The following is a 17,020-nucleotide window of genomic DNA, read 5'->3' as shown; positions in this document are numbered from 1 at the left end:
TGTCGGCAATCCCCAGAACAGGTGAATTTGTGAGCGCTTGAATGATCGACTGGAATGCTTTTTGTTGTTTCTCACCCCACAGATGGGAAATATCTGACGAGAGACTCAGAGTGGGCTTCTTTGATCCTGTCTTCTTCTTGCACTTAGCTGGAACATATCCTATCGTCAAGTCATTCAGGGGTTTTGCCAGACTGGCGAAGTCTTCGATAAAACGGCGATAAAACCCTGCAAAACCAAGGAAAGACTTGACCTCTTTCACGGTGGAGGGTCTTGGCCATGAAGTGACAGCCGCAAGTTTCTCTGGGTCAGGGCGTATGGTCCCTTCTGATATCATGTAACCCAGATGACGGATCTCGGTGGCTCCGAAAATACATTTGGACGGATCAAGCTTCAAATTGAATTTTCTCAGTCTTTCGAGCACTTTCACTGTTCTTTCCTCCAGTTCTTCAAGCGACTGTGCATGAATCAAAATATCGTCCAGAAATATTATCAGCTCAACAAGATTCATGTCACTAAAAACAGTCTCCATGAGTCTCTGAAAACAAGCGGGAGCATTCACTAGTCCTTGGGATAACCTATCCCACTCAAACAAACCAAAAGGAGTAATAAATGCTGACACTTTGCTGGCATGATCAGACATGGGAACCTGATAATAAGCTTTACACAGATCCATGCTGGAAAAATACTTAGCTCCGCTTAGTGTCAAAAACAGATCCTCAACCTTTGGGATGGAGTAGCTATCTCTCACTGTACGTGCATTAACTTTTCTGTAATCAACACACATTCTGAGCGCACCAGTCTTCTTTCTCACAAGGACTATGGGACTTGCAAAAGAAGAGTTTGATGGTCGTATGACCTTTGAATCCAACAACCCCTGAATATGTTGTCGGCATTCCTCAAAGTCTCTTGGAGAAAGAGGTCTTGCTCTTTCTCTGATGTCAGGTCCAGGCTGCAGCTCAATGTCAAAAAGTCCTGTCTCAGCCCGACCAATGTCAAACTCACTTTTAATAAAAACATCACTAAAACTGTCCAGTCGTTTTCCAAAACGATCACACCACTCAGGCGGAGCTTTCTCACCAAACTGAAACTTTAGTCCTGAGGGTTCTGAGGATGTGGTAGTAGTTGCACTGCAAGCATGTACAGTATTGCTGTCACTGTCACTGTCAGTACTCTCACTGGATGACAACGTACTCAATAGTTTGTGAAGGTCATACTCAGCATGTACAACAAACAAATCTGCAACAATCTGACGTTTTCTAACAACAATGTTACAATCAGAACTGTTACATAAAAAGACTTTAAGACGGGGTAGAGCACTGGTAGGCACCTTGCAACTGATCACCCTCAGACCTTCAGGTAGGGTATGAAAAACTGGCTCTTGAACAAGAACTGAACTTCGCGTACTTGGTACGTGAGCTCCGCTGAAACCCTTGACCTCAACGGTCTCACCGGCCGGGACAGTGACATCCTTTTCAAGTAGTCTCACTGAACCAAGCCGTCCGGTCTCATTTCTGGCTAAGTCTTTGTATGCAAAAGCTACTTCACTTCTGAGAGGTAACACAGTTGCGAAATGCCCCCCGACTCTCTGCTCACACTTCTTCGCGAACAGATTAAGGGTGTTTGTGCCGATAATGAATGGTACTTTAGAAGAATACTCAGTATCGGGGCAAACAAGAACCATAGTGGACACACTCTCCCTCACACCAACAACATCCAATGGCAAACACACACTCATCACAACATAGCCCAAATATGGTACAATACTTCCACCCGCCCCTCTCACAGTGAGTTCAGTCTCCAGATCACGCAGTTCCAAATGCTGGAAATGTTTTCGATAGAAAGATTCACCGACTGTAGACACCTGTGACCCTGTGTCGATGAGACACGTACTACGCACATCACCTATCTGGATAGGTGTCTCACAGGCTGGTCCCACTAAAGAGTCAATGTTACTGTCACAATCATCTGTATTAAGTTCGGCAATAATATCTGTGCTGCTTAAATTAACCGACGTCCTGGAGGTGTTCTTCACTACTACTCTCACAGTCAGATCAGTGCACTGTGCACTGAGCACTATCAACCCTGGTGGAAGTAGATCAGGATCTCGGGGAAAAATGTTAATATCCTTGGTCGTTTCATCAGGTATTTTCCCCCGTAGTTCTAATGTCTTCCCAGGATTGATACTGACTGTGAGAGGACTTTGCAGCCTAACTGCATTGAGACTCAACAAACCGCTGTCGATGATGTCGGCGGCCTTGTTGAGTCTCCGGGCTCTCTCCGTGGCAGGAAGCTCAGTCAACGGCGGCCCGTTGCCATTGACTGACGACCGTTTAACGGGCTGCCCATCTTGGACCGCTCCTCCGCGACTCTCCTGGGATTTGGAGGACTCCTGCAATCCCTCGCGATGTGTGCCCCAAACACCCCGCAATTGAAACACAGTCTCTTGCCCCCCCTCGGTGCAGGTCTCACGCCCTCTGTTGGGGCAGGCCGAAGGCGCTCTGCCACTTTGTCGGCCAGCTTGTCGTAGTCAATGGCAGGGGCCTCCACCTGGTGGGCGTGTGCCTGTGTTGTGGCCTTCGTTGCCGGTGCTGGGGCCATCTCCGCCGTCCGGCGGACCATCAGCAGTAAGTCGTCCAGGGCTGGTGCTGCTGTCCCTGGAAAACCAAATTTGTTGCGCATCTCCAGGGCCAGCAGAGGCAGGGTCGACTGTAAACCCGTACAGAAGGTTCTGTAGAGTTTCGTCTGGAGTTCTTCTTTTCCGAGCTTGGCCATCGTGTTGATCTCCAGCAGCTCCCCCCAAAGCTGAAGCAGAAAATCAGCTGCCTTCTCTTTTGGTTTGAGCCTTCTGCTGGCAAAGGCAAGGAGCTGGGCCTCAGTGTCCTCCACACACCCAAAAAGACTACGGATTTTAGAAATAATGTCCGCGTTGGTGGTCAGTTCCTTCACGGCGTTGAAGGCCACTCCCCTCAAGCTGGCCAAGATGCGGGAGTCGCAAGGCTTGAGGTCGGGTGTCAGCAGAAATGATTCCATCTGCTGAGCCCAAGCCCTAAAATCACACTCGTTCCCTCCAGCGGGGGCAAGGCCGGTGAAAGTCTTCAACCTCTGAGGCTGGGGAGGGTTGTCCACTTGGACCGTGATGGGTTGCTGGCGTTGACGACCCAGTTCCTCTGTGACGCCAGCCAGTCGCTCTCGCAGGTCGTTCAGCTCGGCTGTGGCGGCGTCAGTCGCCTCTTGCTTCTGCTTGATGGCCTCCTCCTTCTGACGCCCCAGCTCATTGGCCATCTCCTTGACCTGGTCCCGCAACTCCGCCATCTCGTCAGCGGTTGGGGCCGTCTCACGAGCCATCTTTTTAAATCTGTATCACCCTGGTTGTGTACCGCGTGTTACAAATTAAAAAAAAATATGTCCTACAAAAAATCCAAAAATTTTCCTTCTTCTTACTACTGTATAACTTCTTTTTCCTTTCTCTATTTTTTTATGTACTAAGTTGAAAATTTTCTGTGAAACAAAAAAACCTCGAGCCCCACATTGGGCGCCAAAATGTAAACCTACTGCTAATACATATTTTATTTCAGTGTTAGCATGGTTAAAGGGAGGATTCGGGGTGAGGTACAATCTTGCTTTCACAATAAACAAACAAAAAATGAGGTAGTGTTCTAAGAAATTTATTTTGGATAAAGCATTTCCTTTAAATCAGTTTTCAGATTACAATCATATGTTCAACCGACAAAATATAAAAGTTCTTCTGTTTAAATTACTTAGTTTCAAAAATACAAAATCTCCTCTCTAAAAATCTAAAACTCTCTCATCAAAAACCAGACACAACCAGGGGTCCACTAGACCAAAAAATATCCATCGTGAATCAAACGCTTGCTGATCGATGATCAACAACAAAAAGGTTACCCCTGGAAAATAAAACAACACAGCATAAGTATAATTCAACAATCATCAAGATAAAATTTCAGTTTCACTAGAACACTTTTTTATACACCATAGAACAAAACAAAAAGAACATAACACATGATACAACACAATACGTAAACAATACAATGTTATTGTCATGACTGAAGAATGGAATACACTAGGAATATCATATCATGTAATACATGATATATGGAATCCAACCCAATCAGAAATATTGTCTAAACCACAGCCCCACTTGTCTGTGATAACAATGATTCCTCCATAATAGATAGAAGTTATGTTAAGACTATATCAGACACAGCTACAAGCAGAGTCAATCAAAACTATACTTCATCCATTTAGTGATTAGCTATAAGCATAATCACCCTTACAGAAAACCTAAGACATTCACTTGATGTCTCAAATTATTCTTGATGTAACCAGTTGCAGTGCACACTCGAAATTACATCTCTCATAAAGCCGACAGTTAACAAAACAACTGTGCAGACTTAATCTCAGTTCGCGTGGTGATTCCTCTTATCTCAATACAGTGCCTATGTTCCATTTCTTACAACCATGAACAATCCACACAAAACAAATACTTCAGTCTTCCTGTGCTCCGCACAACAACATTTATGCAATACCCAAATTAATGACAAATCAACTTGAATTAATTGCAGAAATGAATAAGTTGTTAACACTTATCATTTCTATGCCTCAAAACAAGAACAAACAACATCTTGAAACTTTTAGGAAAACCACATGGCCAGGCACCATGTAAGTAAATCATGCAACAAAGGAAAATCAAGTTTTATCAAATATAGTCCTAAAATAATAATCAACTATTACTCACAACTAATACATAAAAAGACATCTTGTATAATCAAAACATTATAGTAAAAACACTAACCTATCATGTCACAATTCATTTCTTCTACAACTTCATACCATCACTTTGCTCAGACACCACATGGTCTTTCTGGCATCTTTCCCAGAATCTCATAATTAATTTCAATCCCAAGAATCCTTCAAGAATAAAAAGTGCCACCTCATATAACTTTTCAAAACAGTACACAATACATATTAGAAACAAACTAACTTAATATTTAAGCCATTTCTTACCTGGTTTAGGAATAAAACGTTTTATAATTCAGGACAAATTTGGGCTGGATCAGCTGGTTCAGTCAGATTCTCAAGGAAAGGAAGATTCAAGTCTTGTAGAAACCCAAAGGTAATTATTAATTTAGAACAGTTTACCTCTTAACAAATAAAACAACATTTCCAAATATTCACTAAAATTACCAAGCTTCAATTAAGCATCTTTCAAATAATTTCTAAACACTAAATATATTTTTAAAGTTCCCAAAAACTATAAACTATAACATTCCTGGTTATTAAAAACTGGGATCCAAGACATGTCTATACTCTTAAACTAAAACAAATTTTCTAATAATAATATTCTAAAACATCATTAAATCATTACTAAATAGTACAAGTAAAGCATAACTAAACAATAATACAACTTTAGACCTTACAAAACAAAATGGTAAAAAACGAATTGGAACCAAACAAGGGAAGTAATTCAAATCATCAAATATTTTAGAACAGCCACAGTTCTTCCCCTTGAGTTGATATAGAAGTTTCTCAGAGCAGCTAACTAGTAAACTGTGAAAGAACTACTAATCTTTCACTGGTTTACATAAATTTCCGCCGAACCTGGGATCGAACTCGCGCTGACAGCGGCCAACTGAATACAAATCCAGCGCGCTACCAACTGAGCTATATCCCACTACCGCCCTATACTGGCTTGTAGATTTGACTGCCTTTTCCACGAGCGGGGGACTGTCGATGCTATACGGTCTGGGTGAAAAAATGCAGTGCGTTAAGTTTCATTCCGTGAGTTTGACAGTAATTTCGCCTTATGCGACGTGTTAAATATTCTTATTGATTCCCGCAAATTGAAATGGTGACAGAAATTGAATCAGTGGTTTATTTGAGTATGCGCGAACTTTACTTAAGCTTGAAATACATTTATATACGATTCTGATTTTTCCTTAATTGTTGCTGAATCTCCTATTGACCAAAAGCTCATTTACCAATGTATCATACTTTAATCTCATCCAGTTTCATAAGGATGAAAGTCGCTTGTTAAATTCTATGCTTGTAATTATCTCAGTGCCAGGAGGTTGGTTCCCGCACAGCTCTCACTCTTATTGCACATGTATGCATTTAGAGCGCGTACATCCCTTAGTTTCTAAGATCTTTCATCTCTAAATTACTGTTTACTCACCTGCTTTTCCCCATGTTCTCTGCTGAACTTGACACCAGTGTTTGGCAAGCATATGATATATATACCATACCGACCCAGCGAGCGACCAATTTGCCCGGATGGTCATAACATTGCGACCACAAAAAACCGTTAAAGGCACAGTCCTTCTCGTGAAAATGGAGGTGGTGAAAGGAGGTGGTGAAAGGAGGTGGTGAAAGGAGGTGGTGAAAGGAGGTGGTGAAAGGAGGTGGTGAAAGGACGTCATTGGAACCAGCCGAATGTGTAAATACATTGCATGCGCCATTTTATGACAAATATATAATACGGACGTTAACAGACAAAGGTATCAACGGAAGGTATTCCTTGTGTGGTGTCTTATCATCGGAAAGGCCTCACAACCCAGGCACCATGAACCAAAAACAGAGGTGTTCTATCATCAGAAATGCCTCACAACCCAGGCACCATGAACCAAAAACTGAGGTGTCCTATCATCGGAAATGCCTCACAACCCAGGCACCATGAACCAAAAACTGAGGTGTCCTATCATCGGAAAGGCCTCACAACCCAGGCACCATGAACCAAAAACTCCGAGGTGTCCTATCATCGGAAAGGCCTCACAACCCAGGCACCATGAACTAAAAACTCCGAGGTGTCCTATCATCGGAAAGGCCTCACAACCCAGGCACCATGAACTAAAAACTCCGAGGTGTCCTATCATCGGAAAGGCCTCACAACCCAGGCACCATGAACTAAAAACTCCGATGTGTCCTATCATCGGAAAGGCCTCACAACCCAGGCACCATGAACCAAAAACTCCGAGGTGTCCTATCATCGGAAAGGCCTCACAACCCAGCCACCATGAACAAAAACTCCGAGGTGTCCTATCATCGGAAATGCCTCACAACCCAGGCACCATGAACAAAAACTCCGAGGTGTCCTATCATCGGAAATGCCTCACAACCCAGGCATCATGAACCAAAAACTCCGAGGTGTCCTATCATCAGAAATGCCTCACAACCCAGGCACCATGAACCAAAAACTCCGAGGTGTCCTATCATCGGAAATGCCTCACAACCCAGGCACCATGAACCAAAAACTCCGAGGTGTCCTATCATCGGAAAGGCCTCACAACCCAGGCACCATGAACCAAAAACTACGAGGTGTCCTATCATCGGAAATGCCTCACAACCCAGGAACCATGAACCAAAAACTCCGAGGTGTCCTATCATCGGAAATGCCTCACAACCCAGGCACCATGAACCAAAAACTCCGAGGTGTCCTATCATCGGAAAGGCCTCACAACCCAGGCACCATGAACCAAAAACTCCGAGGTGTCCTATCATCGGAAATGCCTCACAACCCAGGCACCATGAACCAAAAACTCCGAGGTGTCCTATCATCGGAAATGCCTCACAACCCAGGCACCATGAACCAAAAACTCCGAGGTGTCCTATCATCGGAAATGCCTCACAACCCAGGCACCATGAACCAAAAACTCCGAGGTGTCCTATCATCGGAAATGCCTCACAACCCAGGCACCATGAACCAAAAACTCCGGTCAGTGTTGTGCACGGTGCAGGTGTTTGTTGTGCAGGCTCGCCAGTCCTTTATGTGTAAGCGAGCATGCTTACCACCACAGCTCTGTTCAAGCTTTTGCACAGAATAAGAGCATCTTTCCATTTAAACACTTGCAAAAAATCAAACGCCTGGCTGTCTTCTGCGGAGAGAGAGGTTTTTGTTTAGTTACTTATGTCAATTTGCAAAATTAACTCAGCAAAATTGTTATGACACTGTAGAGAATGCAGCCACACTGTTGATGTTTTGTATATGTCCAAGCGAAAGGATGCTCTTAATGCACGTGGAAGCCTGGATAGAGCGATGGCGGTGGGCATCATGGTGTAGGGCCAAAACGGGGAGGACAGTGTCTTTAAAACACGAAGGGATTATCTCTGCATGTCATGATTTGCACGGAGGTGCAATATAAAGTGAAACCATTATCTTCACATCTTTTCAACCCAACAGATGCTAGCAGCTGTTCCATGATCAAAGTTCTCTCCTGTCCAATATATGAATTCGGTGTGTGAGAAACTATGATAGATGTATTTACAAGTACGTCACCGGCATGACCTCATACGGCATTCACCAATAGGAAGTAACGAACAAACCACCCAAAAGTTCTGGGGGTGCCGACAAAGTCATGTCATATGGGCCGGTCACGAGCTAAAAAAAATGTATTGTCACAACGCTGAAAAATAGATATAGGCCATCGCAATTATTATGAAGATTCCTGTGGAGATCATCACTGGAAAATGCGAGCTGAAAGAAGAGTTATGTGAATACGACAGTGCGCGCTGCATTTTAGAAAACCCCGTGGAGATCATCACTGGAAAATACGAGCTGCAAGAACAGTTATGTAAATACGACAGTGCGCGCTGCATTTTAGAGAAAAAAAACGTGGATCTCTTTTGGAGCTTGTGCAAGTTTTGACTAAATGTGACCCTCCACCACGAAATTAGTTGCATGTCACATTTGCATGATTTTCATATTTTTACATTTTCCTAAAGAGTTTTGTATGCTCTATCCAGTGGTGAAAACCGTTTTAGAAAAGAGCAAAAACTGTTTGAGTTATAAGCCTGTGACTAAGGTGACCCTCACACTGTTACAAGACACTCCCCGGACTTATATTTTAATGGTTGATGGTGTGTGTGTGCTAGTGACTTTAAGTCTCCGTGTGTGTGAACGAGTGTATGTGCGCCTTGAGTCGCCTGTTGGTGAGATATGTGCGCGTTATAAATATTCGTATTATTATTATTATTATTATTATTATATTAAGTCAAGCGCAGAACCGCGGCGCGAGGTGACATGCGACTCATTTCGTGGTGATGGGTCACATTAATGTTTTAACTTAGACTGGGAATCGGGACGAGGGTGGTAGTGTATGTCTGAGTATGTATGTATGTGTGTGTCGAGGGATTCCGAAAAAAACTACTGGACCGACCTTCATGAAACTTTACATAAAAATTCTTCCAGATGATGTCCCCGGACCATTTCTTTTTTTTTAAATAAATGTCTTTGATGACGTCTTATCCGGATTATAGTGCAAGTTGAGGCGGCTCTGTCACGCCCTCATGTTTTGATCAAATTGATTAACATTTTGATTAAGCAACCTTCGACGAAGTCCGGACGATGAGCTTGGAATCTTAAAAATGAATTAATGAGTTTGGTCATTACAAATCTCAAACATTATGTGTAATTAAAATTAAAATTTTGGTAATCGATTCATCTTATTCTTAATCAGTTCCAAAAATATAGAAATATGGCATGTTCACTCAAAAAATGTACTCACAATTAATGAAAATAAGTTAATTAGGCACTACGTTCGCATGCTTCGCGGAGACGAGCTTGACCCGTCTACGTCTTCGGGTTCAGGCTAGCTGTCAAGGAATTTCTCTGTCTGGAAGCAACCTAGCTGTTGTGTTGGTGTTTGCTGTGCGAGTCAGGGTCTAAATCTCAACCACGCACTCTGCTACACATCTTATGCACACTCATACACACTCTTTCGCTCACCGATTCGTTCGGGGAAGGCTGTCTCGCACTCTGACGAATCACACCACAGAATACAAAGTAAACTTCCAGAAATGTTGCTATTAACCAAAAGAAAACAATTGAATCATGGATAAATCAAATTAAAACACAGTAAGTGCTGACACACGCAATAACACACTCAGTCTCAACTCTCACTCGGCGAACACACTCCAACAAAATCCCGTTCAGTTGGCTTCAACAGTCACTGGTTTGCCAACGCAGTAAAGTACATGTATACACTAGACGTCCCAGGAATGGACCATTCTGACAGTTGTTGCTGATAAAAACATATTTTCAACACATAATATTATGTCAGAATAGCAATATAAACGCTATTGTGTTTTCAGCGTGGCAAAAGGGTCCGATATTTAGACTCGAACAAGTATAATCCAGATTTACTCGTCGGCAATGTACTTGTCTCGTCTAAATATCGGACCCTATTGCTACGCTGAAAACACAATAGCTTTTACTACACACATGTCTTAAATGATGATGATGATAATGATGATGATGATGATTTAGTCATTATTTGAATAACATGCATTATATGGAAATAGTTCAAATTTAAGCAAGGCATGATAAGGTATAAATGATGAGATTAGCATAATTTCTTAAACGAATACAATCCATGAAACAATAATAAATCCATATTGTCTATAAATGCACACAAGTGTCTGTAACTCAAGCATTTATCAGAAGCATCAGGACATGAGGTGGTTATCAACAGATTTTCTAAAACTTGTTAATGACTTTCAGTGTTTCAGAAATAACGGCAGCGAGTTCGAAATTGATCCTTCAGAAAAAGCAAGACTGGTCTTATACAGATCCAATCTAGGAATTGGTGGAATCAAATTGACAGATCCATATCTGTCGGTAGCTCTCTTAAATAGCTATAAAACATAACAAGGCACTTTACGTTAATACACTTTATACATTAATAATGCTTTGTTCAACTGAAGATGCTTCTCCAGTGGAATACATTTCAGAGCTTTTAACTTCTCATCTGTTGAAATTGTTTCACTCATAATGAGTTTAGCCGAGCAACGATACAGAGAATCTAATTTCTTGAAATGAATATCACTGCAGCCATCCCAGCGGGTTAAAACATAATTTATGAAATTGTTTCACTCATAATGAGTTTAGCCGAGCAACGATACAGATAATCTAATTTCTTGAAATGAATATCACTGTCAGCCACCCCAGAGGGTTGAAACAGTTTATGTGGGGCATTTTATGAGCATGGTAAAACATTTCTAAAGTGTTCCTGTCCGCAAATTAACTTCGACAATAAAAACACATTCCTGGTTACTCTCTTACAAATCTACTGTAAGATTGCCTGTCATTTGAGTTCTGGGTCAATAATTACCCCTAATACTCAGTGTTCCTGTACTTGTTCAATTGATGATGCACCCAGAGAAAGCTTTGGTTTTAGCGGTTTTCGTTTTCACTGGATGTATGATCATAGCATTGACACCACACCAGTCATTCCCATCGTTTAGGGCAGTTTGAAGGTAAGATTCGATTTCTTGAACCCTTTTTCCACTTAAATGGAGAGAAGAATCATCAACAAAGAATCACTCCTGACGCTACTTTCGATACTTGGACGTAACTTGAGTGACGGAATGTCACTTGATTCTTCAGAACTTTGACAATGACATTTTCAACTGATCAGGTCGGTATTGCAAACTCAAAGGATGGGTGGTAACTTGCCGTTCTGTAAAGCACCCACCGGCAAAACTGGCTTTTCAGTATTTTTTTTTTAATAAAAAATGTATTATCTGACAGACTTTGAAGTGTCATTCTTTGGAATAAGTCAGCTGATATTATTCATTCAAATGTTGGCTTTGTCTTGTTTATTTTTAGCGTGATAAACAAAACGGGTCCCGGCCAGACCTAGAATCAGTCCTGATTGTTCAAATAGTCATTTGGTGCACTGAAATTGTCCTTTTCAGGAAGAAATCAGCGGTTAAATAACCGCACATTATACATACCATCCTGAGAAAACAAACCGGTTTACGTAGCACAAAAAACTGGCCTAAATCACCTAAACACATTAGACCTAAACTAGAATAATATGCAATTATTATATACCACATTCTGGTTCGCAATGAAGTACATTACACAATATCTCCTGCCGTTGATAGCAGGTCTCTACAGTTGCTCTGTGAAAGAAAAGGTCACATTCAATGAAGTACATTACACAATCTTCATGCCGCTAATAGCAGGTCACCACAGTTGCTCTGTGAAAGAAAAGGTCACATTCAATGAAGTACATTACACAATCTTCATGCCGTTGATAGCAGGTCACCACAGTTGCTCTGTGAAAGAAAAGGTCACATTCAATGAAGAACATTACACAATCTTCATGCCGTTGATAGCAGGTCACCACAGTAGCTCTGTGAAAGAAAAGGTCACATTCAATGAAGAACATTACACAATCTTCATGCCGTTGATAGCAGGTCACCACAGTAGCTCTGTGAAATAAAAGGTCACATTCAATGAAGTACATTACACAATATCTCCTGCCGTTGATAGCAGGTCTCTACAGTTGCTCTGTGAAAGAAAAGGTCACATTCAATGAAGTACATTACACAATCTTCATGCCGCTAATAGCAGGTCACCACAGTTGCTCTGTGAAAGAAAAGGTCACATTCAATGAAGATCAGATTCAAGCTAGGACCGCAAGCCTTCCTTCCTCGACAAGAGACAAACATACAAATAACTAAACAGGGGGAGCTACAAAACTGATGTCATTCAAACTCACACCAAGCAACTAAATACATGTAAGTGAAAAAAATACAAAAACATGTGAACCGTGACACTTGTAGACGACACGCTTTTTACCCGTGACAGGTAAAATACACAGAACAGATGCTTGCCAGCATGCACCTTTCCCAAAAGCCAATATATACATATATACACATTACAGTTCAAACCACTTGTGACAACACTGGAAGGAGTGTGCCTTTATTATGCAAATCATTGTTTTGTTCTCTATGTAGTATGTTTATCTTTTATTGTTTGAATTTGAAAACACACATTTGTTTTTAAATGAAACCTAGCTTTGATTACAAACCAATTTCTTTGTGAAAATATATTTACCCTTTCAATTTTTTGTCAGGACAAAACAAAAATAACAAACTGATCTGCGGTCAAGAAAAGTTTCTGCTTCTCTAATTTTATTATGAGAAATCTTGTTCATAGCCCACCTATTTTTTGCCAAGCAACGTTTTTTCTATTATAATGCTTAATGGTTCTGCACAACACATGATCAACATTTGTCTACATTGTGCTAAACATCCAAGGCAATACAGTCATAATAAGATTCAGAACAACATTAAACAAAAATACACGCCTTGTCAGCTAGCAGTACGTACTGGTACATGTATCCAAGACAATTGGTGTGTAGAGTAATTCGCCTGTTTGTCAACGTGACTCGTTCTGCTTCGTTATTTCTTTATTTCTGGCGGCTGCACCATGACATCTTCATTAGGTTCCCAAATCAAAATACAATATTGTCTCTATCACTTGAATGTGTCTTCCACCACTGAATATTGCGTTTCAATAGGTTGTGTTTTCTAAATGGTAATTCTCCAACATTCTGGCTTCAACCAATTTGCCAAAAGCTCTATTGTTCATGTGTATTTACGGTTTCTAGTTAACAAAATGAATAGCAATCGCAAAGTGTTCTCTGCCAGTATGTCAAAGTTTCAAACCGCTGGATTGCAGAAACACTTGAACAGCACATGTAAGTATACAAAGACGTAGACACAATTTACAAATTACCACCACTGTAAGTCAAGAACACCAAGAAGCACCAAACCAAGGGAAGATAACCCTTTTCCACTGAAGGCAAACGATAAGTTCAGGCAGTTCACTTTACTCGCATGTGCTCACTGTTGCCATTGTCTTTTTCTGGATTTTGTTGACTTCTTCGACAATGTCGTATCTGTCTATATCTTCCAAAGCTTTAACCAACTTCTCGACGTTGATTTCTGTGTTCCTGCACCGACCCAAGAGAATGAAGCACTCAAAGTATGCCTCCTCGGGGTTGTCCCGTTTCCTGATTGCCTTGTCATACTGGTCATGAGTAAGTCCTAGGTCCAAGAAGAAGAGCATGGCTCCCGCTGAAGAAAGCATCTTCGAGACACAGAGGATTATCGGCTTGTCCACGTCTGCACACATGTTCAAGTTTTTATTCCACATGAAAATCACAAACATAGAAAGCTTAACCTCGGATACAAACACATTTTATAAGAATTTGAAAATGCTCGTGACAGGGTCCAATGAGCATCTAGCAGATGTAGTTGATAAAATGTATCACTGTCGTGTTTATCGGGGCCTCTGTCTGTCTGTCTGTCTCTCTGTCTGTCTCTATGTCTGTCTCTCTCTATCTGTCTCTCTCTGTCTGTCTCTCTCTCTCTGTCTCTCTCTGTCTGTCTCTCTCTCTGTGTCTGTCTCTCTCTCTGTCTCTCTGTCTGTCTGTCTGTCTGTCTGGTCTGGTCTGCTCTCTCTCTCTCTCTCTCTCTCTCTCTCTCTCTCTCTCTTATAATTGCTAACGGAGCCCAAAGTTTGATCGAGAGCCAGTAAACCAAGAGCCGGTATTTACGGTTACGCTATCAACTTCATCCTTCGTTAGGTTTAGATAACATCAGAGACATTGTGGCAGGTATTACGCTCAATGTCAATATAAACCGACCACTAGTGAGTTGGTTTTTATATTTAGTCAAGTTTTGACTAAATATTTTAACATCGAGGGGGAATCGAAACGAGGGTCGTGATGTGCGTGTGTGTGTGCGTGTGTGCGTGTGTGTGTGTGTGTCTGTGTGTGTGTGTGTGTGTAGAGCGATTCAGACTAAACTACTGGACCGATCTTTATGAAATTTGACATGAGAGTTCCTGGGTATGAAATCCCCGAACGTTTTTTTCATTTTTTTGATAAATGTCTTTGATGACGTCATATCCGGCTTTTCGTGAAAGTTGAGGCGGCACTGTCACGCCCTCATTTTTCAACCAAATTGGTTGAAATTTTGGTCAAGTAATCTTCGACGAAGCCCGGACTTCGGTATTGCATTTCAGCTTGGTGGCTTAAAAATTAATTAATGACTTTGGTCATTAAAAATCTGAAAATTGTAAAAAAAAAATAAAAATTTATAAAACGATCCAAATTTACGTTTATCTTATTTTCCATCATTTGCTGATTCCAAAAACATATAAATATGTTATATTCGGATTAGAAACAAGCTCTGAAAATTAAATATATAAAAATTATTATCAAAATTAAATTGTCCAAATCAATTTAAAAACACTTTCATCTTATTCCTTGTCGGTTCCTGATTCCAAAAACATATAGATATGATATGTTTGGATTAAAAACACGCTCAGAAAGTTAAAACAAAGAGAGGTACAGAAAAGCGTGCTATCCTTCTTAGCGCAACTACTACCCCGCTCTTCTTGTCAATTTCACTGCCTTTGCCATGAGCGGTGGACTGACGATGCTACGAGTATACGGTCTTGCTAAAAAATGGCATTGCGTTCAGTTTCATTCTGTGAGTTCGACAGCTACTTGACTAAATGTTGTATTTTCGCCTTACGCGACTTGTTTTTACTTACAGGTCCCTTTTTCTCACGCAATTGCACACCAGTATCTATATTGAAATGACGTTTCTCACTATAGGTTACGGCGATTTAGAGTATGTAAAATATCCACAAATCCACACAAAAAACACGCAATAAATGACTAGATTTTACTTGTGTTTACAGATCAATGTACAGTGGAACCTACCGTGACGACCTCTCCCAAGAACGACCCCCTCCTTTTGCCAACCGAATTTCTCGGCACGAATGCCTTTTGCACTGTAACGAACCTCATAAGAATGACGCCCTCCTTTGTCAGACGACCGACTTGCCAAGATAGGGTCAATAACGACTTTGACCTTTTTACATTTTCATGAAACCAAATGCATGATTATCATCTCTTTTCTTCCATTCTACTTCTTTTATTATACTTGCATTTGCTTAAAAGATAAGATTACATTCTACTCACACTTGAACACTGCGTCTGGAACAGGCTCCATTAAGGCCAGTTGTGATGCTTGACCAGGTAGACTAGGCATGAAACTTGTAAGCGGGACTGGAGGACCGACACCTGTGCCACGAACGGTCAACTCTGTTCGTGTCTGTGTAACGCATATTGTCATTTGAGTGCGAGAATCATGGTTGCACGGCTCAGCAACAAAGTCCTCGGAGGTAGATGGGCCAGGTTGTCGAGAGTCCGCTGAATCTGTGGTAACACAAGCGTGAGAGCTGTCCCCTACTGAAGCGTGAGAGCTGTCCCCTACTGAAACGTGAGAGCTGTCCCCTACTAAAGCGTGAGAGCTGTCCCCTACTAAAGCGTGAGAGCTGTCCCCTACTGAAGCGTGAGAGCTGTCCCCTACTGAAGCGTGAGAGCTGTCCCCTACTGAAGCGTGAGAGCTGTCCCCTACTGAAGCGTTAGAGCTGTCCCATACTGGAGCAGTGGCAGAGGTGACACCTGACATACTATCTGCACGTCTCCTTTGAGGTGGAGGACACGATAAATCGTCTTCCCCTGACGTGGCGTCAGGACTCTTCGTTGGCTGGTGAGAATGGGATGCTCCGTTCTCTAAAAGGGCAGATTGACCGGTCGCAGATTGACTGGTCGTCAGTCGTTGTTCCAGAGGATGTGTCGGTGGTATCAGGGCAGCTATGGCAGCACGGACCTTTTCTGCATCTTGGCGACAACACATGTCTACCATGTACTGCCTGTAGGTCTCTGGTACTCCGTGTCCGTCGTCATGCCTACACACGAGTAAGAAACTTTTTCAATCTCTGAAATGTATGTGTGTGTGTTGGGGGTGGGGGGGGGGGGAGTTGGTTGGGAGGAAGGAGATGGACAGATTCGAACAATTGGATAGCTATAAGGCCCCCCCAAAAAGTTGTATGTTTCTGGTAACATGGCTAAAAAAAACAAGAAATTCCTCCGAAGTAGGAAAAACACCCCCGTTGGTCAAAGGGAAATAACCATTCTCACTGCCACCAACTGAGAAGGTTATTTCCCTTTGACCATTAATATGTTACTCTATAAGTCCTTGTAGAATCTTAATCCACCAATAACTCCCTAACCGTGTGTTTGACTGGTCCCAATTTTTGTAAGGACCGTCTCAGGAATGTATAGAACCTGTTCACCAAGTTTGGTGACGATCGGTCCGTTCATTCTTGAGATCTATATGCGAACACAAACAA

At 41.8% G+C, this 17,020-nt stretch overlaps 3 protein-coding genes across 4 annotated transcripts in view; all 3 read right to left on the bottom strand.

Annotated features, from left to right (window-relative positions):
• The window catches only part of LOC138970704 (cell surface hyaluronidase-like), a 204,843-nt gene extending 198,627 nt beyond the window's left edge, over positions 1-6,216 (bottom strand). Inside the window, exon 1 of the mRNA XM_070343187.1 lies at positions 6,194-6,216. Within this exon, the coding sequence (XP_070199288.1) occupies positions 6,194-6,207 (14 nt within the window). The 5' untranslated portion in view covers positions 6,208-6,216. The remainder of the gene's footprint in view (positions 1-6,193) is intronic.
• LOC138970709 (uncharacterized) overlaps positions 1-16,599 on the bottom strand; it is a 383,958-nt gene extending 367,359 nt beyond the window's left edge. The window contains exons 1-2 of one of the 2 annotated variants that reach the window (XR_011457052.1): positions 15,804-16,599; positions 12,986-13,932 (exon numbers count right to left, since the gene is read on the bottom strand). Coding sequence is in view for 1 of the 2 variants with exons in the window: in XM_070343196.1 (XP_070199297.1) it covers positions 13,637-13,932; positions 15,804-16,533 (1,026 nt within the window). In the remaining variant the exon portion in view is untranslated. Of the gene's footprint in view, positions 1-9,797; positions 13,933-15,803 lie in introns of those variants that run through there. The other variant, XM_070343196.1, reaches the window with a different exon arrangement.
• Positions 1-17,020, bottom strand: part of LOC138970714 (uncharacterized) — a 302,337-nt gene that overhangs the window by 195,410 nt on the left and 89,907 nt on the right. The window lies entirely within an intron of this gene.

The sequence above is a fragment of the Littorina saxatilis genome, linkage group LG7, assembly GCF_037325665.1.
Source record: "Littorina saxatilis isolate snail1 linkage group LG7, US_GU_Lsax_2.0, whole genome shotgun sequence".
NCBI lineage: Eukaryota > Metazoa > Mollusca > Gastropoda > Littorinimorpha > Littorinidae > Littorina > Littorina saxatilis.
The sequence above is the reverse complement of the archived record's forward strand: the minus strand, read 5'-3'. Positions and strand labels throughout refer to the sequence as shown.